This window comes from Telmatherina bonti, assembly GCF_933228915.1.
Source record: "Telmatherina bonti genome assembly, chromosome: 23".
Lineage (NCBI taxonomy): Eukaryota > Metazoa > Chordata > Actinopteri > Atheriniformes > Telmatherinidae > Telmatherina > Telmatherina bonti.
In genome coordinates this window covers 2,477,287-2,500,836 of record NC_136632.1, presented here as the reverse complement: position 1 = coordinate 2,500,836, position 23,550 = coordinate 2,477,287, and the positions used below count along the sequence as shown (strand labels likewise).

The window sequence follows — 23,550 nt, the reverse complement described above, 5'->3', positions numbered from 1 at the left end:
AGCGTAACGTGGAAAGGAAACAGATGCGTAACGTGGAAGCGTAACGTGGAAGGGAAACAAAGAAGCATAACATGGAAGCGTAACGTGGAAAGGAAACAGATGCGTAACGTGGAAGTGTAACGTGGAAGGGAAACAAAGAAGCGTAACGTGGAAGCGTAACGTGGAAAGGAAACAGATGCGTAACGTGGAAGCGTAACGTGGAAGCGTAACGTGGAAGGGAAACAAAGAAGCGTAACGTGGAAGCGTAACGTAGAAGCGTAACGTAGAAGCGTAACGTAGAAGCGTATAGAAGCGTAACATGCAGGAAGTTCAGCTGTTTTTACCCGTTTTACATGCCTGTTGTGAAGTTGCGGGACCATCTGAGGATGTTGAGCGATGATGTTGAGTGATTTGTTTGGGAAAACCTTTAAGATTTTTGAATGTTTCTGAGAAAAGCATTTCACACATGCACACACCAAAAGAAATTCCTCCATTGATCATCATGTAATGGGTGTATACTGGTCGTCCTGCTTCCAGGTGATGTCGCTGTGAAGATGCTGAATGTCACTGCTCCCACACCACAGCAGCTCCAGGCCTTCAAAAACGAAGTGGGAGTCCTCAGGTACGTTCAACCCGAGCCCTGCTTCCCCTTGGCACATCATGTCCTGCAGTCTGATCAGATTTGTGTTTCTGCTGCAGGAAAACGCGTCATGTAAACATCCTGCTGTTCATGGGCTACACCACCAAGCCCCAGCTGGCCATCGTGACCCAGTGGTGTGAAGGCTCCAGTCTGTACCACCACCTGCACATCATTGAGACCAAGTTTGAAATGATCAAGCTAATCGACATCGCCCGGCAGACGGCTCAGGGCATGGAGTAAGTTCCTGCACAAATGCAGCAGCTTTCTGACTCCAGCAGCTGGATGCTTGATTATTTTTTCCTTTGTGTCCTCAGTTACCTGCATGCCAAGTCCATCATCCACAGAGACCTGAAGAGCAACAGTATCCTTTAAATCTCAGCAACACGACAGACGCTTCCTTCTGCAAACATTGCTGCACGCTTGGTCTCCTTGACTGGTCTCCTCAGATATTTTCCTCCATGAGGATCTGACGGTGAAGATCGGAGACTTTGGTCTAGCTACAGTCAAGTCCCGCTGGAGCGGCTCCCACCAGTTTGAACAGCTGTCTGGTTCAATACTTTGGATGGTCAGTGAAGCCCACAGAACCTTAATGGAAGCAGTTTTAGTTAAATAGTTCATGTCTTCTCTTTTCTTTCTGACTGACGCTCTGTAGGTCCGTGATGTTCCAACCTACCTGCTGCAGGTTGGCTGTGAAAATGTCTTCCAGCTGATAAGTGTTTGCCATTCCCTGGTGTGTGTGTTTCAGGCTCCAGAGGTGATCCGGTTGCAGGATAAGAATCCGTACAGCTTCCAGTCGGACGTCTACGCTTTTGGCATTGTGCTGTACGAACTCATGTCAGGCGCTCTACCCTACTCCAACATCAACAACCGAGACCAGGTGAGAGAACACTTCAACATGTTCCAGGACTGAGTTCCTTCCTGTTGCAGACATTTTTCTTCTAGAGTGGGAGGAATTGTCTTTGTCATCACTTTCATGTCTCCAGTGGGATTTGCTTCCTCACAGTAGTCTCCTTGGCTGAATGGATGGCTGGCTGGCTGGATGGATGGATAGATGGATAGATGGATATATGGACTGATAGATGGATGGATGGATAGTTTCCATAGATGAATGGACGGACGGATGGATGAATGGATGAATGGATGGATAGTTACCATGGACGGATGGATGGATAGTCTCCATGGATGGATGGATAGATGGATGGTTTCCATGGTCGATGGATGGATGGATGGATGGTTTCCATGGTCGATGGATGGATGGATGGATGGATTGATAGTCTCCATGGATAGATGAATGGATAGATGGATGGTTTTCATGGTCGATGGATGGATGGATGGTTTCAATGGATGGATGGATGGATGGATGGATAGATAGATAGATGGACGGATGATTGATAGTGTCCATGGATGGATGGATAGATGGATGGTTTTCATGGTTGATGGATGGATGGATGGATGGATGGATGGACGGATGGATTGATAGTCTCCATGGATGGATGGATAGATGGATAGTTTCCATGGTCAATGGATGGATGGATGGATGGTTTCCATGGTCGATGGATGGATGGATGAATGGATGGATGGATGGTTTCCATGGTCGATGAATGGATGGATGGTTTCCATGGTCGATGGATGGATGGATGGATGGATGGATGGTTTCCATGGTCGATGAATGGATGGATGGTTTCCATGGTCGATGGATGGATGGATGGATTGATGGTTTCCATGGTCGATGGATGGATGGATGGTTTCCATGGTTGATGGATGGATGGATGGTTTCCATGGTCGATGGATGGATGGATGGATGGTTTCCATGGTCAATGGATGGATGGATGGATGGTTTCCATGGTCAATGGATGGATGGATGGATGGTTTCCATGGTCGATGGATGAATGGATGGATGGTTTCCATGGTCAATGGATGAATGGATGGATGGTTTCCATGGTCAATGGATGGATGGATGGATGGTTTCCATGGTCGATGGATGGATGGATGGATGGATGGATGGTTTCCATGGTTGATGGATGGATGAATGGATGGATAGTCTCCATGGACGTTTAGAAACTTCCTGATCACTGACATGGGGGGACCTTGACTTCATTCCATTGGCTCCTGGTGAAAAAGACATATCTTCAAATCTGGACTGAAACATTCTGCACAGCGAGGTTGGGGATTCATTAGCAGTTACTGATTCATAAAACCTTAATTCTATTCTGAAAACGCATATAAGACTAGTTAGATGAGTTATCCAGCCACCGTTAGTTGTTTTGCTGTATGAGTAATGGGACCAGTATGCCAGGCGATTGGAAGTGGAAGGGACACAGAGAAATCATTTGGAAATCATAAAGGAGAATTTTTCTTCCAATTTTCAGTCTTATACTCAGGAACGTTTTCATACATGTCTGAGAGTCTGAGGTTTTTTCTAAACTTGCTTATGTTCTTGAACCTGGCTGGTTACAGCACACTCCTGCTGCTCTGATTAAACTTACCTACATCCCAGATGTTCTTGGAGACTTGCTGCTTGTATTTCCCACAAAATATTCCTCCTTTGGAAATTACATCTATGCTTTAATTGTGTTATAATGTGGAGGAGAAATGGATTTATGCTGCTTGTAAATGATTAGTTGTGTTTTTATTTACATCTCAAACAGAATTCTAACTTTTTAGGAATAATTTGTTTTTTCTTCATTTAGAAGACGTTCCAACGTTATAAAAGCAGAAAGTCTTTACAATGTTCCACCCGAGAGTCTTATTTTCTCATATTTACATTTATTAATCATCTATTTGGCAAAGTGAAGCCATTTTCTGCCATATTTACCTCCTGGGGTTGCACGGTGGTTAGCACTGTGGCCTCTCAGCAAGGTCGCTGGTTTGATCCTTGGATGGGGGGGAGACTCAAATGGTGCCTTTTTTTTGTGTGTTCCCCCCGTGTATGCGTGGGTTCTCTCCGGGTACTCCGGCTTCCTCCCACCATCCAAAGAAATGCATGTTGGGTTAACTGGTTACTCTAAATTGCTCCTAGGAGTGAGTGTGACCATGAGTGATTGTTTGTCTCTGTGTGGCCCTGCGATGGACCCTTCCTCTTGCCATTAGACTGCTGGGATAGGCTCCTTTTACCTTGACCCTTAATCAGACTAAGTGGTTCAGATAATGAATGAATGAATTTACCTTCTATTGTCTCAGATTATATTCATGGTGGGTCGAGGTTACCTGTCTCCTGACCTCAGCAAGGTGCGCAGCAACTGTCCGAAGGCTATGAAGAGGCTGATGGCTGATTGTCTGAAGAAGAAGCGGGAAGAGCGTCCTCTCTTTCCTCAGGTAAGTGCTGAAATCTGAACATTGGAGAGACGGCACGGCTGGGTGAGAAACGGAAATTCTGATGGAGGCAGGACATCATGAGTGTCTCTTTCAGACTGGGCACTTTTAATAAATGTGGGATTTATTCTGATTAGACTGAAAACACATTTTCTGAAGCATGTTCTCAGGTTCTGCCACGAGGTGGCGTCAGAGGTTCAGAGACGAAAACAGGTTTCGGTGATTCATGCTGCTGTTTATCTGGATGTAATGGTCACTCTGACCTGATCTAACCTGGCCTGACCTGTGGCTTTGTTGTGTCTCTCCTCAGATTTTGGCATCTATCGAGCTTCTGGCTCGTTCTTTACCCAAAATCCATCGCAGTGCCTCAGAGCCTTCGCTAAACCGAGCCGGCTTTCAGACAGAAGACTTCAGCTTGTACGCCTGCGCCTCCCCTAAGACTCCAATCCAAGCTGGTGGCTACGGTGAGTGACAGGAAAAAACCCCTCTGAGACCCTCGGCCTGCTAAAAGGAGGCAGATCTGAAGTGGTTTTCACGCTGTGTGCAGGAGCGTTGCGTAGAACCATTAGTGCAGAGCTGTTGGAGAGTAAAGCGGCGATGAATGACAGGAACTGAAGGCCTAGCTTTATGTCTTTTACATGTGACCTTTAGTTTTTATGTCTTCCTATAGATTATTGATTTAAGGTAGAAATGTATCTTTCAGGTGTTCTAAAAGTTTACACAGAAAATATCCTTTTTTCTCTTTAAAAGTTTTAACGAAGTGAGAAAAATAGGCAGTGAGACAGATTTAGTGAAAGCACTGATGTGTTGATGTTTCGGTCTGTATCCGGGCTTTTTGCTTTATTTTGAACAGCTGTGAAGGAATCAGGAGGGCTTCACAAAGGGAGCAGAGGAAGCATCAAGCCATCAACACACTTCCGAAAACAAAACCTGCGACTGATGATATTTAGAAGCGACTTCCCAGCAGCTGCTGTCCACGTCGCGTTACATCACAGCTGTAAACAGGAAGGAGCAAACAGCTGCTGGCCACAGTTTATTATTTTAGCTAGTAACTGCAGGGTGATGCTAACCGAGTTACTTGATTTAAATGGCATGGATTAGCATTAGCATGGATTGCATGCATTAAAGTATTAGCTACTGACAAAAGTAACAGTATTACTGTTGCCCCCAATGATCACAACCCACTGGACTCTAACAGAGATCACACACAGCCTCAGGAGCAGGAAAAATAAAAGTCTGGAAGTGTGTGACGCACTACAAAACATGCCGATCATCTGGCAGAGGGAAAATCACGGTTGTCATTGAACTGATCACCAAGTCCAACACCCTGAGAGAAAGTGGGCGAGCTGCTGGAATGCAGAGATAATGAACTAAATGAGTTTTAGATTGTATTGATGTTCCTCTGAGAGGAGCTGCAAGCTTGACTGTTGCAACTGAAGGAATATTTCAGTCATTTTCTTGCCTTTGGTTTAATGGACTCTTGTGCTTTATTCCATCCCAGCTAATCAGAATTCGGTTGTATGGTTGTTTGTTTTATGGATTTAACTGCTGACTGCAACTGTTAAAGACATTGCTGATTATAGCTTGAACTGGCGATAATGGCTTCATTTTTTGCAAGGTCTTTAAAAAGTCTTAAAGATCTTGAAATAAACTTCAGGATTCCTGCATTAACCCTGATAGTCAACTGCTGTCCTTGTTGTCCTGCAGAACATACTGACAGTAATGACACACACATGTAAACTGGTGAATCTGGACAACTTATTATCCACTATGCAGATGTTTAATCTACTCACATTTCAACAAAAACACATAAAATTATTCTTAAAGAGCAATATTGTCATAAACAAATTCTACCAAGCATACAAACCAAGAAAAATAAGCAACATTTAGCTTATCATCATTATCTCAGGCCATGAAAGTACTTGAACCCCCTCGCACACAAAAACAAAATGTGGTGGGAAACATGTCTGTTATGAGTGGGCCCCAATGAAAACTTGGCTGTGGCACCAGTGAAACCAGTACAGTAAGTTGGTCTGGAGACCTGGTGAGTGTTTGTTTACTGAGGAAGTAAACGTCCAGGGGGAATGGAGCCATGAAGCTAAAGGCATTAAACCCATTCACGATCCCAGTCTTATTAGCTGCATGATTGAATTTAGTTAAATGATAATAATAATGATTCTAACAATAATAATAATAATAATAATAATAATAATAATCATGCATTTGATTTATATAGCACTTTTTCAAGAGACGCTTTTCACAATAAAAGGTTAAAAATGACGAAAAGCACACAAAAGAACTTAGAGAGATAAAATATAAAGATAACATTTTCAATAAGTTTTAAAAACAAAAGGAAACAGAGTTTTTAGTTTGAATTTGTAGGTGGTGGGGGCGATCTGGGTTGTCTCAGATGTGTGGTGGGAGGGATTTCCAGAGGCTTGGGGCAGCAACAGAAAGGGCCCTCTACCCCCCCATGTTTGGTACTGGGGATGATCAGGAGGTTGTTAGTGGAATGAAGGGTTCATGAAGGGATGTGGGGGTGGAGCCTGGTTGTGGAGGCTTTAGGGGTGAACAGGGGGGGTTTAGAAGTTGATGCGGTATGGGATATGACGCTAATGGTGGGTTTTGAGGACAGGTGGTCTTGGGAACAGGTGTGGGTGAGGAGGTGAGCAGCAGAGTTGTGGATATGCTAAAGTCTGTTGAGGTTGGTGGTAGTGCCATAAAAAATACTATTCCAATGATCTAAGCAAGATGTTATGAAGGCATGAATCAGCTGCTGGTAGAAGAATATTTAATAGATGGTGGAAAGCTGTTTGTGACCATTTAATGTGTCGGGTGAAGGAGAGTTGCCTATTGAAGATAACACGAAGGAAAAGACTGATATGATTTTGGGAGTTGGCACAGTTGGTGGATACGTAGAGTTGGATGTCATCAGCGTAACAGTGAAAACCAAGACTGAGACAGTGGATGATCTGACTGAGGGGGAGGGATGAAGAGGAGAGGATCAATATGAGATAACTATCGGCCTCAGAATACGCTTACTGGAGTAAGTTCTCGTCAGAGGGAACAAATCACTTCTCAAAGATCGATCACGCTACCACGACTTCCTAAAATAACATACTTTATTAAAACCACATCGGTTAAAATCAACAAGCACAAATTAAATTAATCAGATAAACCAGAAATCGCAGGCAGCAAACATCAAATCATGAATTAGCCGAGATAAGAAAGAGAGAGAGTATGAAAAGCTCGAGCCGAGCCAACAGCAAAAATGTAAAATAAAGTTTCCCAGAGTACAGTTATATAAGCAGTTTACATGCCTGAACAACTAGGAAGGCTGGAAAGATGGCAAGTCTATTGAAATTAACTAGCCTTCTATCAGGGTAGGCTATCGCGCGGATCGATACCGCATGGGGGGGTGGATTTAAAAGGGCAGCTTCAGGAGTCAGGGCACACTTAATAATCTGCTGACTAAGACACCAGCTTGTGATCGGAGTCAGAGAAATAATGGATCAGCCTTAATTCAGCCTTTATGGATACCAGGGTTGATCCCGGTTTCGTGAGGATGGGGGTGGTGGCGGCCAGTTTGAGATGAGGGACAGCAAGGAGGTGAGGGTGGGGTTTACACTTCTGATGCTGGGTGGAGAGATGGGGGGGGGGGGGGGGGGATGAATGAATTTAAGGCAACAGTGAATGAATTTAAGGCATTTTCGCTGGGATTTAGGAGTTTATTGACAGTGGAAAAGAGAGGCTTTTGGTTGTCAGAGCCATCATGGATGGGTTAGAGTAACGGCTGGACAGGGAGGGGTGAGGTTAGAGCAACGGCTGGACAGGGAGGGGTGAGGTTAGAGCAACGGCTGGACAGGGAGGGGTGAGGTTAGAGCAACGGCTGGACAGGGAGGGGTGAGGTTAGAGCAACGGCTGGACAGGGAGGGGTGAGGTTAGAGCAACGGCTGGACCTGGAGGGGTGAGGTTAGAGCAACGGCTGGACCTGGAGGGGTGAGGTTAGAGCAACGGCTGGACAGGGAGGGGTGAGGTTAGAGTAACGGCTGGACAGGGAGGGGTGAGGTTAGAGCAACGGCTGGACAGGGAGGGGTGAGGTTAGAGCAACGGCTGGACAGGGAGGGGTGAGGTTAGAGTAACGGCTGGACAGGGAGGGGTGAGGTTAGAGCAACGGCTGGACCTGGAGGGGTGAGGTTAGAGCAACGGCTGGACCTGGAGGGGTGAGGTTAGAGCAACGGCTGGACAGGGAGGGGTGAGGTTAGAGCAACGGCTGGACAGGGAGGGGTGAGGTTAGAGCAACGGCTGGACAGGGAGGGGTGAGGTTAGAGCAACGGCTGGACCTGGAGGGGTGAGGTTAGAGCAACGGCTGGACCTGGAGGGGTGAGGTTAGAGCAACGGCTGGACAGGGAGGGGTGAGGTTAGAGCAACGGCTGGACAGGGAGGGGTGAGGTTAGAGCAACGGCTGGACAGGGAGGGGTGAGGTTAGAGCAACGGCTGGACAGGGAGGGGTGAGGTTAGAGCAACGGCTGGACCTGGAGGGGTGAGGTTAGAGCAACGGCTGGACAGGGAGGGGTGAGGTTAGAGCAACGGCTGGACAGGGAGGGGTGAGGTTAGAGCAACGGCTGGACAGGGAGGGGTGAGGTTAGAGCAACGGCTGGACCTGGAGGGGTGAGGTTAGAGCAACGGCTGGACAGGGAGGGGTGAGGTTAGAGCAACGGCTGGACAGGGAGGGGTGAGGTTAGAGCAACGGCTGGACAGGGAGGGGTGAGGTTAGAGCAACGGCTGGACCTGGAGGGGTGAGGTTAGAGCAACGGCTGGACAGGGAGGGGTGAGGTTAGAGCAACGGCTGGACAGGGAGGGGTGAGGTTAGAGCAACGGCTGGACAGGGAGGGGTGAGGTTAGAGCAACGGCTGGACAGGGAGGGGTGAGGTTAGAGCAACGGCTGGACAGGGAGGGGTGAGGTTAGAGCAACGGCTGGACAGGGAGGGGTGAGGTTAGAGCAACGGCTGGACAGGGAGGGGTGAGGTTAGAGCAACGGCTGGACAGGGAGGGGTGAGGTTAGAGCAACGGCTGGACAGGGAGGGGTGAGGTTAGAGCAACGGCTGGACAGGGAGGGGTGAGGTTAGAGCAACGGCTGGACAGGGAGGGGTGAGGGGCGTTCTGTACAGGTGAGGAAGGTCCATATTAGCCAGAAGGTGAAGCATTAGTCTAGTTTTCTCATGATCTCTTCACAACTTCATGAACTGTGTCTATTTATAAAGTATGTGCAGCTCAGAACTTGTTCCTTCTCATTCACTTCCTGTTTGTTTTTCCATTTTTTTCCAGGTGAGTTTTCTGCGTTTAAATAGCTGCCGATGTCCCACCTGCCCCCCCTCCCCACTTCTCAAACGTCTTGTGTGTTCCCTGCGGCGGATTCATTCATTATCGGTAAAAACTGGATCAGTAGTCAGAAGGAATATGCAGTTTTCTTCCTCTGTCACCCTGAAGAAGACGTCCTCTCTGGAACGGTCCTGGTCGGCAGGCCGAGCGCCACAATCAGGAACGGGAAGGATTAAAAAGTGGATCTCACAAAGTTCTGAAAAAAAAAAAAGCAACTTCAAGACGTTCCTGGGGACGAGCTGATGGCTGGGTCAGGAGGCAATCCATGATCTAGTCCCGAGATGAGCGGCGGGTCACAGGATCACGCTGAAAGAGAAAGACTTGAAAGACAGATTTAGATTTTCTTTTTCCAGTTGGGAATATTTTCCTCGTTGGGGGAGAGATTTGAATGGCCCAAATCCTGCAGAAGATCATATTGTGGCGCCTTGTTTCCACAGTGGAGGAATAACAGATCTGTAGTTCTCGACAGATTCCACTTCAGTGATTTCTGGAGGAACGTCCTCAGGTCCACACCAGGAGCTTTTTGCTGGAAGGATTTTGTATTTATTTAGGTTTTCTTCTGTTCCTGTCATAATTCCGGGAGCTTTTCATTTCACTTTTAAAGGATTCTGAGTTCAGATTTGGAGGAGGAGAAGTTGGAACCGTATGAAGCTCTGCCGACCAGCGGAGACCAGGCTCGTGCTCCAGCAGAAGTTGCCAGCTTCTCTAAGCTTCTAGATTCTTACAGCAGCCGAGCGGTTTTCCTTTCCTGTCTGATCCCAGATTATTTTTCCTTCCTGATCAGCATTTCTCTCTTTTTTCTTTGGTGGATTCTGTTGCTTTAAAGAGACATGTTAAAGGGACCTTCCTGTTGAATGGAGTCCTGAAATATCTGGAAGTGGTTTTTATTTTATTCAGACGTGTACATGGAGGGTTTTACTTTCTTTTCATTCCAATGATTAGGGTTAAAGGTTTTAAGTTTCTCATCTTTGTTGTTTGCCTTTTTCTGTACAGGCAGGCCTGCAGATATGTACTTATTTATGTGTTCTTTGTTTTTATGGATTTATGTTCAGAAATGCTTTATTAGAAACTACCAGTATTTCTTTTTTAGGCTTCTTTTAGCCTCTGTGACTCATCTATTTGCACTTTGTAGAGAATGATCAAAGTGAATGAACAGCTTGCCTTTCTGATTTAAGTGAAGTATGTTTACCGGCTCAACGCTGGCACAACGCTGGCTCTGCACTGGCTCAGCGCTGGCACAATGATGGCACAACGCTGGCACAATGATGGCACAACGCGGGCTCTGCACTGGCTCAGCGCTGGCACAATGATGGCACAACGCTGGCTCTGCACTGGCTCAGCGCTGGCTCAGTGCTGGCTCAGTGCTGGCACAATGATGGCACAACGCTGGCTCAGTGCTGGCTCAGTGCTGGCTCAGCGCTGGCTCAGTGCTGGCACAATGATGGCACAACGCTGGCTCTGCACTGGCTCAGTGCTGGCTCAGCGCTGGCTCAGTGCTGGCACAATGATGGCACAACGCTGGCTCAGTGCTGGCTCAGCGCTGGCTCAGCACTGGCTCAGCGCTGGCTCACCGCTGGCACAATGAAGGCACAACGCTGGCTCAGTGCTGGCTCAGTGCTGGCTCAGCGCTGGCTCAGTGCTGGCACAATGATGGCACAACGCTGGCTCAGTGCTGGCACAGTGATGGCACAACGCTGGCTCAGCGCTGGCTCAGTGCTGGCACAGTGATGGCACAACGCTGGCTCAGTGCTGGCTCAGTGCTGGCTCAGCGCTGGCTCAGTACTGGCACAATGATGGCACAACGCTGGCTCAGTGCTGGCTCAGCGCTGGCTCAGCACTGGCTCAGCGCTGGCTCACCGCTGGCACAATGAAGGCACAACGCTGGCTCAGTGCTGGCTCAGTGCTGGCTCAGTGCTGGCTCAGTGCTGGCTCACCGCTGGCACAATGATGGCACAACGCTGGCTCAGTGCTGGCTCAGCGCTGGCTCAGCGCTGGCTCACCGCTGGTTCACCGCTGGCACAACGCTGGCTCAGTGCTGGCTCAGTGCTGGCTCAGCGCTGGCTCAGTGCTGGTTCGGTGCTGGCTCACCGCTGGTTCACCGCTGGCACAACGCTGGCTCAGTGCTGGCTCAGTGCTGGCTCAGCGCTGGCTCAGTGCTGGTTCGGTGCTGGCTCACCGCTGGTTCACCGCTGGCACAACGCTGGCACAACGCTGGCTCAGTGCTGGCTCAGTGCTGGCTCGGTGCTGGCTCAGTGCTGGCTCGGTGCTGGCTCGGTGCTGGCTCAGCACTGGCTCAGCGCTGGCACAACGTTGGCTCAGTGCTGGCACATCGCTGGCTCGGTGTTGGCTGAGGATAATTGTTTGCTGATTATGCATCTCTACGGTCGATCTTGGACAGTATGGTATGGCAAGGAGACAACCCCCCCCCCACCCCCGACATGGGACTGTCTTCGCACTCATTACCGCCCCGGTTTTGCATTACTGAATGTTTTAGTCAGTTTGTGTTTTTAACCTTATTCTCAAAGCAGATTCCTTTGTGACCAGAGTTTGAAAATCATCGTTTTGCTAACCTTAACAAGTCGAAGAGGAAATCTGGACGAGACGCCAGCAGGAAAGGACAGGAAGCCACAATGAGCTGCAGACTGAAATCAGAAACTGAGTAAAAAGGGGAAGCAGTCATGCAGTTTATGCTGACTTCCTGCAGCTTACTGGTGAATGTCCATCAAAAAGCAGGTGTGTGTGTGTGTGTGTGTATATATATATATATGTATGTGTGTGTGTGTGTGTGTGTGTGAGAGAGAGAAATTGAAAATGCTGTGAAAGCCTGATTAGAATGTAACTCAGTCTACATATTATGACTAAAATATGGTCTGTCATTCACTCTGAACATGGTAGTGTCTTATGAAGACAAAGTCTTAACGTCTCCACATGTTTTTTGAAGATTTGTAGAGCAAATCTGGAACGCTGATCCATCTCCAAGCAGCCGAGTTCATTTAGTGCTCATTTCCTTATGAATAACAAAACAGACCTTTTAGCAAACAGTAACGGAAGAATGATGTTTGTTTCAAATCTAATAAAGCCAACAATGTCATTTTTGATGAGCAAACTGCACAGAAAACTAAAAAAAAGGTATTTCTAAGAAATTCTGTTTAATTTATGTGTAATTACATTATTAGCTGCAGTTATTTCCTATACAGTTACAAGTTTCCAGCTGCTAATCCTGCTGGTTTCTTCCGTTAAACCCAGCTGCCGTGTTGTCATCAGGAAGGGTGGGGAGATGATGAAGATGCTCCGTCCATCATCCTGCACAGACTTCTGTTGCCATCTGATTTATTCTGAAATCAGTTTATTCATTTATTTATTTTCTTTTCACGAAGGAAGGAAAAGAGCAGAACAGGAAAGGTGGGGAGAAGAATCGTAGTTGTTTTTTTAAGTCTTAGAATCCACCTAATCCCCTCCTCCTGCTCTGCTGTCCGCCGGACTCGGGGCAGAAGATGGTTTAAGCTACTGATGAAGATGACTATATCCACAATGATGACCTAAAAATCAGCTGTTGTGAATCATAACCAAATAAAATGAAGGATATTTAATATTTTGAGCAGGTGAGCCTGTAAATTTAGAGGAAAGTGTGCAGAGCTCTGCTGGAGCATGGTTCTGTTGCTGAACCAACCTGTGCAGAAGCAGCCGGTCCTGGTCAGCGGTGTCAGGAAGGACACAGGGTCGTTTAGAGTGCTGTATTATTTATTTTCCTTAGGAATCTTTGTTTTTCCTATGAGAGTATTATCACAGATGTATATCTGCTGAAAGCAACGATGTTCTCCTTCATCCACACGCTCCCTCATCCTCATCTAGCCATTCTATTCAGCCTTATCGCTACTTTTTCTTCAACATTCCCTCCTCTCCTTCTGCCTGCACCTTAAACCCAACAACTCCTTTCGACTGAGAACTATCATTTAAAACTTTGGAGACTTTGTTTTTCCACATGTATATATCTGTACAAAGAAAATGTGTCAGTTTGCAAGGAGGCATGGAGACTACAAATGTAACAAATTACAAAATGCTCAAATAAAAGGAAAGATTGAAGGTCATTTTGATGGGAAGTGATTTAGTGTAAAAATATTTAAGGCTGTATCATAAGGAAAAAGCTTATTGTATTTGTTGTGAATATAAAAAAACTGATATATTAAAGAAGTGCATGAAAACCAGCTGGATGGCTTTATTTGTTTGGGATGTGTCGGAGGCTGCTGTCTACAAGGCGACAGCGTGGAGTAACATGTTCATAGCTCAATGCAGGGGTCTCAAACCTGGCCCCCAGCATGAACCTGATGGAAAATATCATAAAAGATGTTAGCTGTATTAATTTAAGACAAAAGTCTTTTATTACCACTTAGTCCAGGGGTCTCGGGGAAGCTGGGGAGGGGGTGTGCAGGTACACCCTGGATTGCCTGACAAGGAAAGAAAAAGAAATAACAGGGAGAAAAGGAGAGTCTACATGGGTGCAGCGTTTACCAGATGGAGACGGTTCATGATGGACGTCAGAACTGAGGCGGAGGCTGCAGCTTTCTGCTGGACAGGTAAGTTCATTCAGTCCAACAGTACAGTTTATTTTGGCGTTATGTTAGAAACAGGGCAGATAGTCCAGAAGCTACTTTATCCTCCCATTTGAGTTGCATCATTTACTGTTACTGCTGTATAAAACGACAACAAAATGCTAATTTGTTAGTTGGCTACAGTGGAAAAGCTCCGTTTCGGCATTTTGCAGTTGCTGGTACTCTTAACAGAAGAACCAGCAGCCACCGTGCGCTGCTTTCGAAGTTATTTACCCAGAGTTTCATCATTTATTTCAGCTGATTTGTCGAGTGGGGTGGGGGTTGATGTTTATGATATAGTCACACTGTTTCCCATCATGACATTAGCTGTTAGCATTAGTTAAGTATTAAATACATGGAGGGGAGTTTATAACTTATAGGCATCAATGACTAATCAGAATTATGTATCATTCTACCTCATCACCTGACAGGACTCCAGCTAGTGCAAGATGTTGACATTAGTGACTCTCCACAGCTGAGTAATAATGGTGAAGCTCTTCATCTTCCTCTTCTAAGCTGCATGTGGCTCAAAGCTGTATGGCTGGATAAATTCAATATTAAACCTCTGTTGAACTGGTAATGTTAGATTGTGGAGGCTGCAAGCTAGCATATAGCGCCAGCTCTCACTGACAGGGTTTGCAGGGAGGGAGGTCTTCAGTGCAGGTGGGCCACTGAGCAGCGCTGAAACCTTTGAAAATGAGCTCCCGTGCTCTAAAAATGGCTCAGGTTTTGTGATTTTGGCATAAGAACTTCATAATCAGAAATTAAACACAAATGAGAACATTTTTAAAAGTTCAAAAGGACAATTGGAGTCTTTAAATCCAAACACGCACTACTAACTAAATCCAAACACGCACCACTAGCTTTAAATCAAAACACACACTACTAACTTTAAATCCAAACATCCACTACTAACTTTTAATCCAAAAACACGCTACAAACTTTAAATCCAAACACACGCTACGGACCTTAAATCAAAACACACACTACTACACTCACTACTAACTTCAAATCCAAACCAACTACAAATTTCAAATCCAAACACACACTTCTAACTTTAAAGTAGTTAGTACTTCAAAGTAAGAACATGTGTGGAAATGATTTCTTGATTCATCAGATCCCCGGACAAAGTGAAGCATCATTAATGAAAGGTATTCAAAACGTCTTGAATCCGTTAACCAACCGTTCTCCTCTTTACAGTCGCAAACCAACTGTTTACTGTTCGTGACAGCAAACAAACTGTTTTACTGATCATTGCAATAAAAATCATTTACCCTTTCTCCCATCTATAAATGTGTTTTAACAGACATGTTTTGAGGTTGGAAAAATGTTAAGTTTAATTCCCTAAAAACTTGGTATTCTGACCAAGCTTTGAGACCACATCTTACGCTGCCATTCATGCGCTCTGATTGGATAATCTAAAGTTCTGTCGGTTATAAGCCTATTTGGAAGTGCATAAAACTACAGTTCCCCCCTCATCAGCTAGGGCTTGGCTGCAAAACAGAGTGAATCCCTATAGCCTCCCTTGTTAAAAAAGCCAACTTCTCAGCAGAAATAAACATGTTTACAGCCTGGTTCAAAAATCCATTTTAGGTTTTATAGGTCAGGTTTACCTTCATGACAACTGTGGGGGGAGTGAATTTTTTTCTAACTTCCCTGTTTAAAAGTAATTTAATCTCGAAGTTCAGAATATTTAGGGGGGTGTCCTTTTGATTGACAGGTACCCGCTTCAAGTCAGAAGAACGTAGAACAACCACGGTTTTTAGCCGGTTAACAACGTGACTTAGCTTTAGCCCGCTTAACTCTGGTGCTGGTTAGCTCCTGTTATCTCCAGGTTAGCTCGGTTAGCTCTTAGCTACAGAAAGCTCAGAGTTTGCTAGATGTCAATCATCCACCATGACGCTCACAGCCCCCCTCTCAGCTCCACCTCTTTGCCCATATTTGTATTTTTGGGCTGAGACGACACGCATGACCCTGCCAAGATGGTGATGATAGAACTGTTAGTGTGCTTTTACCATATTTAGTCTTATAGTTATCATGATAAGTAAGGCCAGAAGGCATTTGTACGTGTATTCTTTGACTTCTCGTTTTGTGACTTCCTGTATTTATATTATTATCTATGTTTGCACAGAAACAGATGTCTCGCACCTCAACATCACACTCCATCCACCATGTATGCACTCATACATAGTTTAGATGAACGAAGGTCAACACCTACATGACTCTCATATGCATACGCCTACGCTGTCTAGCTATTGTGTATAAATAAACTGGTCTTGGGCTGCTCTCGTTGTAGCTTGACTCTGATGTGCCTAGTTGCACGAGAGCTACCCTTGCTTGCAAAAACTAACTGCTGTCTCTGAGCCTTTGTGATGGTTCCTTCCAACAGGAACCGCCCATATAGCTTCAGTTCAGCTCTTTAGAAACCTGCAGGTGACGTCACGGAGGCTACGTCCATCTTTTTATATGCAGTCTACGATAAGGACACAGCAAATTAAAAACAAACACCCACTGTCACACAGACATTACATCACGGATTAATATTAAAGATAATAAAAGATTAGAAAGTCAGCTCCAGCAGAATAACCTGAGGGATGTGTGGTCTGGAATGAAGAAGATCACCGGCTTCAAGTTAAAGGGGGACCAGCCTGATGGAGGTCTGGACAGAGCTAATGAGCTGAACATATTCTTCAACAGGTTCAGTTCACCCCCTACCTCCAGCCCAACAGACCACACACCCTCCATAAGCCCACTGCTTTCCTGTCACGCCTCCAATCTGTCACCCTGCAGCTCAGTCATGGACCAGAACACAGCTTCATCTCCCTCCACATCAGGACATCCTGAGACCTCCACCTTGTTTGTCTCCTGCAATCAGGTTAAGAAGCAACTTGAGAAACTGAACCAGAACAAGGCTGCAGGTCCAGATGGTGTCAGTCCCAGAGTTCTCAAGACCTGCTCAGAACAACTATGTCCGATTCTCCAGCACCTTTTCAACACCAGTCTGAGACTAAATAGAGTCCCAGTGCTGTGGAAAACCTCCTGCCTTGTTCCAGTGCCTAAAAAAACACAACCAGCTGAACCAAGTGACTACAGACCAGTTGCCCTGACATCTCACATCATGAAAGTCCTGGAGAGACTCTTACTGGCTCACCTCAACAAGCAAGTAAACACCTTTCAGGACCCATTCCAGTTTGCATATCGTAATGGACTTGGGGTTGAAGATGCCATCATATACCTGCTCCAGAGAGCACACTCTCATCTGGACCATTCAGGCAGCACTCTGAGGGTCATGTTCTTTCATTTCTCAGTGCTTTTAATACCATTCAGCCTGCTTTGTTATGTGAGAAGCTCCATAAATTCCAGGTGGATACCTCCACAACCACCTGGATCTATGACTACCTCACAAACAGACCCCAGTTTGTGAGACTGAAAGGTTGTGTGTCTGAGATGGAGGTCAGCAGCACTGGTGCATCACTTGCCAGTGGCTACTGGCAGGTCGAAATTGATCCTAAAGATCAACATAAAGCTGCATTTATAACTCAACAGGGGTTATGTGAGTTTAATGTGCTTAGCTTTGGCTTGTGTAATGCACCCAGCGCATTTCAGAGGCTCATGGATGTGGTGTTGGCTGATCTACAGTGGACCACTTGCTTGGTATGATATCATTGTGTTTGGCTGCACATTTTCAGAACACGTATCGCACCTGGATGAGGTGTTGCTGAGGTTACAGCAAGCAAACCTAAAGGTTAAAACATCTAAATGTAATCTGTTTTCTTCTCAGGTGCAGTACCTTGGTCACATTATCTCAGCAGATGCGGCCAGACCAGATCCAGCCTGTTATGATGTGGCGATTTGTGTTTTTTCCTTGGTTCAGGTTTCCTGTTTTATTTTGTAGTATTTCCTGTTTGGTTCCCTTGTTTGTTGTTTAGCTTTATTGATTTCCTGTTCATTGAGTTCACCTGGTCTTGTTTCAGTTCATTCCGTTCACCTGTGTCTCGTTTTGTTCTGTGTATTTATACCCCTCAGTTTCATTCCTTGGTTGCTGGATCATTTTGTTGCCCTACCTTGTTATAGTTAGTCCCTTGAGTGTTGGAATAAACCTTCTGGAATCATCATCCCTGTTTTCCTCATCTCTGCGTTTGGGTCCACATCTCCACTGCCACCATAACACAGCCAAGGTCCAGGAAGTGAGGGAGTGGTCTACACCTAAAAGCCAGATGGAGGTCAGAAGTTTTGTGGGTTTGGCATCCTATTACAGGTGTTTTATATAGGGGTTTGCAGAGATAGCCTGGCCCCTACATCAGTTAACTGAGAAGGGCAGACGATTCCAGTGGTCAGAAGCTTGCCAGGATTCTTTTGACCGGTTGAAAGGTCAGCTTATCTCAGCCCCAGTGTTGGCTTATCCAGACCCTGCCAAGCCATTTATTTTAGACACTGATGCCAGTGATGTGGGTATTGGTGTGGTACTATCACAGGAGGTTAATGGTGTTAAGCAAGTCATTGCTTGTGCAAGTCAAGCACTATCCAAACAGGAAAGAAAGTATGCCACGACTAAGGAGCTGTGAGCATGGTAACCTTCACAAAATATTTTAAGCACTATCTGTTGGGGAAGGACTTTGTATTGCATACAGACCATAACTCTTTGAGATGGTTGCATAACTTCCAGGGTCTGGAGGGACAGTTGGCTACGTGGGCTGAGCAGGTGGCCAGCTTCCAATATAAGATTGTTCATAGGCAGGGAAGTTGCATGCCAATGCTGACACCCTTTCAAGGCTACCTGCTTTCATTGAGGGCCTTTCTCAGGCAACCCAGCCTGAAACGCAGAATGTTAGGCACCCTCACCAAGAACCAAATGTGTGCTTGGTGCAAGAGGTTCAGCCTAAAACAAAAAGAAACCAAGAAGTGGTTGATGAGCTGGCCAAAGATCAGCGTGAGGATGAGGATTTACAACAGTTGATTCATAAAACACGTGAGCTGGTCATCCCTGAGAATTCACCCTTGCAAAAGTATGCTTTCGTGTGGCCCCAACTACAGATGAGGGATTCTCGATTGATGAGGGTGCCGCCAGCAAATTCTGATGCTTCTCATGTTCAGGTTGTTCTTCCTCAGGCGTTGGTCTCAGAGTTCTTGGCTCAAGTGCATGATTCTCCAACTGGAGGCCATTTGGGAGTACAGAAATTGCAGGGAAAAATAAAAGACTGTTTCTATTGGCTTGGGTGATTTGGGGATGTGAAAGAGTCGTGTAGGAAGTGTGCCGAGTGTGCATCCCGAAAAATTCAGGGCCACCTCCCCTGTGCTCCCCTTCAAACATCGGCTGAATCCCGACCTTATGAAAGAGTGGCACTTAACATTTTGGGCCCTTTGCCTGAGACAGTTGGTGGAAATAAGTATGTCCTAGTTATAGGAGATAATTTCTCTAAATGGACAGAAGCATATCCTATACCTAATCAGGAGGCCCATACTATTGCTAAGGTGCTAGTGGAGGAGTGGGTTTTCAGGTTTTGGGCCCCCAGAAGCTGGTCTTTTGAGTCTACCTTGTTTAAGGAATTGTGTCAGCTCTTAAACATTCATAAGACAAGAACATCTCCCTATCACCCCCAGTCAGATGGTCTTATTGAGCATTTTAATTGCACATTGTTGTTTATGCTGTCTCTATTTGTAAAGGAAAATCAATCCAACTGGGACACGTTACTGCCATATGTGATGATGGCATATCGTAGTAGTGTACATGCCAGTACGGGGTATACCCCACATAAAGTATTGTTTGGGAGATGGTTCTCCCAGTTCTCCCAGTAGATATAATGTTTGATGTGGGGGCCAGGGAAGCATTTTCTTCAGCTAGCACGTATGTCAGCCATTACGCTGAGACACTGTCAACAGTGGTAGAGGCCGTGAGACAGCATCAGACTAAGGCCTCAAACAGGCATTTACAAACTTTGACTGCAGAGTGAGTTTTCAGTACTACTCTGAAGGAGAACTGGTATGGGTTCATAATAAGGCTAGGAGGAGAGGATTATGCCCGAAATTACAGAGATGCTTTAAGGGTCCTCATAGGATTGTAGAGAGGGTCACAGAAGTGTTGTATCAGGTGGCGCCTGTAGGGGGGGGGGTGTTGCAGAGACAGTTGTGCATTTTAACCGCCTTAAACCCTATGTGTCTCCTGGTACAGGTCATCCATCAGCCCAGGATGGTGGAATTGGGCATCAGAGAGGGAGAGCTGCTGAACCACCACAAACACCTCCATCTGCAAGTGGTGGTGAGGGAGATGCCCCCAGAGGAGAGGCAGATGTTTCAGCATTAGACTGTCAGGGAGACGTGGAAGCCGGGATATCCGGGGAACAGCATGAGCCACAATCCCTGCTGGTAGAAGGGAAGCGCCCTGTCCCTGAGAGAAGAACACCTTCACGGTTAAAAGACTATGATTCTTCATGTTGACTCGAGGACAAGTCTTCTTCATTAGGGGAGGGAGGAGTGTAATGTGGGTGTGTCGGACCAGAAGTTGGTCACTGATGTTGCTCACCTGTGGGGGGGTGTGGATAGATGGATTTGCAGCTGCAGCAGAGGAAAGAAAGGGGAGAGGGAGATGGGCGGCGTGAGCTGGACGACAGTGTGACTGTCTGTCGGCATGTGACAAGCAATTGTCTGAGCTCAGCTGCGGTGTATGTGGCGGCACTCTGGTGCTTATAGTGCTGCCGGCAGCGAAGACAGCCGAGTAGGGGAGCTGCGTTCCTGCGATTAGGAGGGGAGGCTGGATACCTCCTTTAGGTAGTTAGGGTCCGGGGATTAGTAGTGCCTGGTCGGTGCATCTCCGAGCTCCTTCGTCTGTCTCGACAGCAAATCAACGCAAGACATCAACACACAGAGCGGATCAGCCCTGCTAGTACGTCCTTTGTGGCAGGAGCTGCAACACCGCTGGGTCCGGCAGACTTTAATCCTTCTGCCCCATGGGACCCAGTCACCATTTTCTATTCTTATAACTTTTTGTATTTGTTTATCTTATTTCATAACTTTTATTAACCGTTTTTATTACTTTTATAAGTTGGGGGAGCAGTCATTTAAGGCGGTCAGTCAGACGGGCAGTGGTTCACCTTTCTGACTTCATATGTGGGCGTGACCTAATTGTTGTTGCAGTGGTCCCCAAAGGGGTGGTGTTTGGTGAATCCCCCTAGTGTGCTGTGTGATGTTGCTGTGCAGTGCTCTTGTGTGCCTTTTTTCCGCCCCCAAACTTGCTTTGGCAAGTTTGAAGGTAATATTTATTGTCCATCTTGTTCTGGAACTGCAGGGAGTCGGATGAGACGACTCACAGGTTGTACATAGGTGCGGTCCTTCAACTCTATGCAAGCTGAGCGGATCAAGCCATCAGTTCCTGGCAAGACTTTACTGATTTCTCCAACAGGCCAGCAGGCTCTTGGGAGTTGGGGGTCTACTATCATAACGACAGTGCCAACCTGAATAGGAGATGTGTCCCTTTGCCACTTAGACCAGGTCTGCAGGGTTGGCAAGTAGTGGTGCAAAAACTGTGTCCAGAAGCGGTCACTCAACATTTAACACGTCCTCCAATGCCGGCGTCCAATCAGCTCAGAATCATGATATGCCACCTGGGGAAGCGAGGGATCCAGCCGCCCCATGAGTAAGGGGTGACGGGGTCAGGATCAGCCAGGTCTGATGAGACAAACCCTAAAGGCTTTGAATTGAGGATGCCTTCGATCTCCACCAACACCGTCTGAAGGACTTCAGCTGTTACAACCTGACAACCCAGTGTTGATGTTAAGTGAGGAGCACTGGGAGGATTGAAGCAGAACTTCAGCTGGTACTCTGCTAGTCAGATTTGTAGAGATGGATGCAGGGCATTGAAGGCTTTCCGTAGTTCACAATCTCCACCTCGGAAATCAGTGCCCTGGTAGCAAAGTATCTCAGCGGACTTCCCACGTTGAGAGATAAACCTTCTCAATGCCATCAGAAAGGAGTCGGTACTGATGCTGGAAAAAACTTCAATATGGACTGCTCTCGTTGTCAAACACTTAAAGAGCAGGCCCCACCGCTTCTCATGACGGCGGTCCATTCTGACCTGCATGGGTCCAAAGCAGTCCATGCCCGTGGAAAAGAAGATTGGCTGTCGGAGCCGGAGGCAGGACATGGGGAGGTCAGACATCTTTGGATTGACTGGTTGGGCTCTCCATCTTTGGCATTCTGGACAGGACCACTGCTCACATCTTACAGCTTCATGGACCCTTAAAATAAAAAATCTCCTTCTAAGCTCTGCAAACAGTCTCTCAGAACCTGGATGCTTCAGCTCATTCCGTTTGCCTGATGATTAATCTGGTTACCGGATGCTTGGGCTCCAACACAATTGGATGTTTGATATCAGTTTCCAGTCCATGACAGTGTAGCAGGACACACCTGCATTCAATTGCTGTCCCTCAGCACATCTGGTGTGTCAGCCAATCGGCAGAGGGCGCAGCACTTAAAATATCAGCAGGGCATACGTTCTGGGTCTTGCTTGCTGGTAACAGGTGGGGTTGCATGGCTTCTCCTCCGACGGGTGGCAGGTAGGTTGTGGCTGCAGTTACAGGTTGCTTGTTCAGATCATCAGACTGTTAAGAACTACTTCAGGTGGCATAGAGAGTGTGGGAATATTGTGGACACAGGAGAGGAGTTGCATATCTGTCAACACCTTCCACATTTACTCTCGTAGTCTTCTCTTCCAGTAGATCCAAAGCTTGTCGCTCTCTTAAAGACTCAGTGATTAGCTTCTCGCTTCTGTACGGCAGAATATTGAGTTGCCATAGCTTTTCCACATGGCTGACGAGCTCTGCAGTAGGGGAGGCAGTGGACAAAAAGAGACATTGCTGAGACTGACCTTTCAGAGGGCACGAGGCATCCGGTCATTGAAGTGTCCAACCAAGCCTGGTCTTGACAGCTGCAGGGCCTCCAGGTGGACCTAAACGCACAGGCTGGATAGGAGTCACTAAGTGCGGACAATCAGAGCCAATCAGTAGCAGTGGCTGAGCATTTGTAAATGGCTGTGGGGGTAGCTTCCTCAGATGTCTGTACTTCTGCTGGAGTGCTATTACTGGGTAGGAATGCTCTGCCAGCCCAAGCTCTTCTGCGGTGAAGGCCTTTTCAATGGTGAAGGTCTTTGATGGATGGCTTACTGGTGAGATTTTAACCATCACTGATGCCCCTTTTATTGTTCTCAGCCCTTGTCTCACTGTTTGTAATGATAGATTCTCTGGGGTCCCTTTTAACTCCAACCTCTGGGTGGCTTCTTGCAACAGGATTGTCTCAGATCCATCGTCAAGGATGGCAAATGTCTCAAGTGTGTGCTCACCATTTTGTAGCCGGACTTTACTGATCTTCAAAAGAACCTGGTTGCACCCTGCTAGCTGGTCTAGACAGAGAACATAAGCAGATGATGTATTATCTGGCTCGAAGGTATTTGGGTTCATTAATGACGATGCAGCTGCTCGCAGATTTACTTCATGCAGGGCCTCCAGGTGCTTTCCTCTGCATATCTTGCATTGTGATCTAAGTCAACATTGAGCTGCTTGGTGGTGCCTCCCACAACGCCAGCAGCGGTCTTTATCCAGCTGGTCTTCTGTTCCTTAGTCAGTTGCTTGAAGTTGGCACACTGATTTAGAAAATGCA

At 46.6% G+C, this 23,550-nt stretch overlaps 1 protein-coding gene across 1 annotated transcript in view; it reads left to right on the top strand.

Annotated features, from left to right (window-relative positions):
- braf (B-Raf proto-oncogene, serine/threonine kinase) overlaps positions 1-10,647 on the top strand; it is a 36,770-nt gene extending 26,123 nt beyond the window's left edge. Inside the window, exons 11-18 of the mRNA XM_079263274.1 lie at positions 517-601; positions 679-855; positions 934-980; positions 1,066-1,184; positions 1,365-1,496; positions 3,800-3,934; positions 4,242-4,395; positions 9,260-10,647. Coding sequence (XP_079119400.1) covers positions 517-601; positions 679-855; positions 934-980; positions 1,066-1,184; positions 1,365-1,496; positions 3,800-3,934; positions 4,242-4,395; positions 9,260-9,282 — 872 coding nt within the window. The 3' untranslated portion in view covers positions 9,283-10,647. The remainder of the gene's footprint in view (positions 1-516; positions 602-678; positions 856-933; positions 981-1,065; positions 1,185-1,364; positions 1,497-3,799; positions 3,935-4,241; positions 4,396-9,259) is intronic.
- Positions 10,648-23,550: the final 12,903 nt, after the last annotated feature.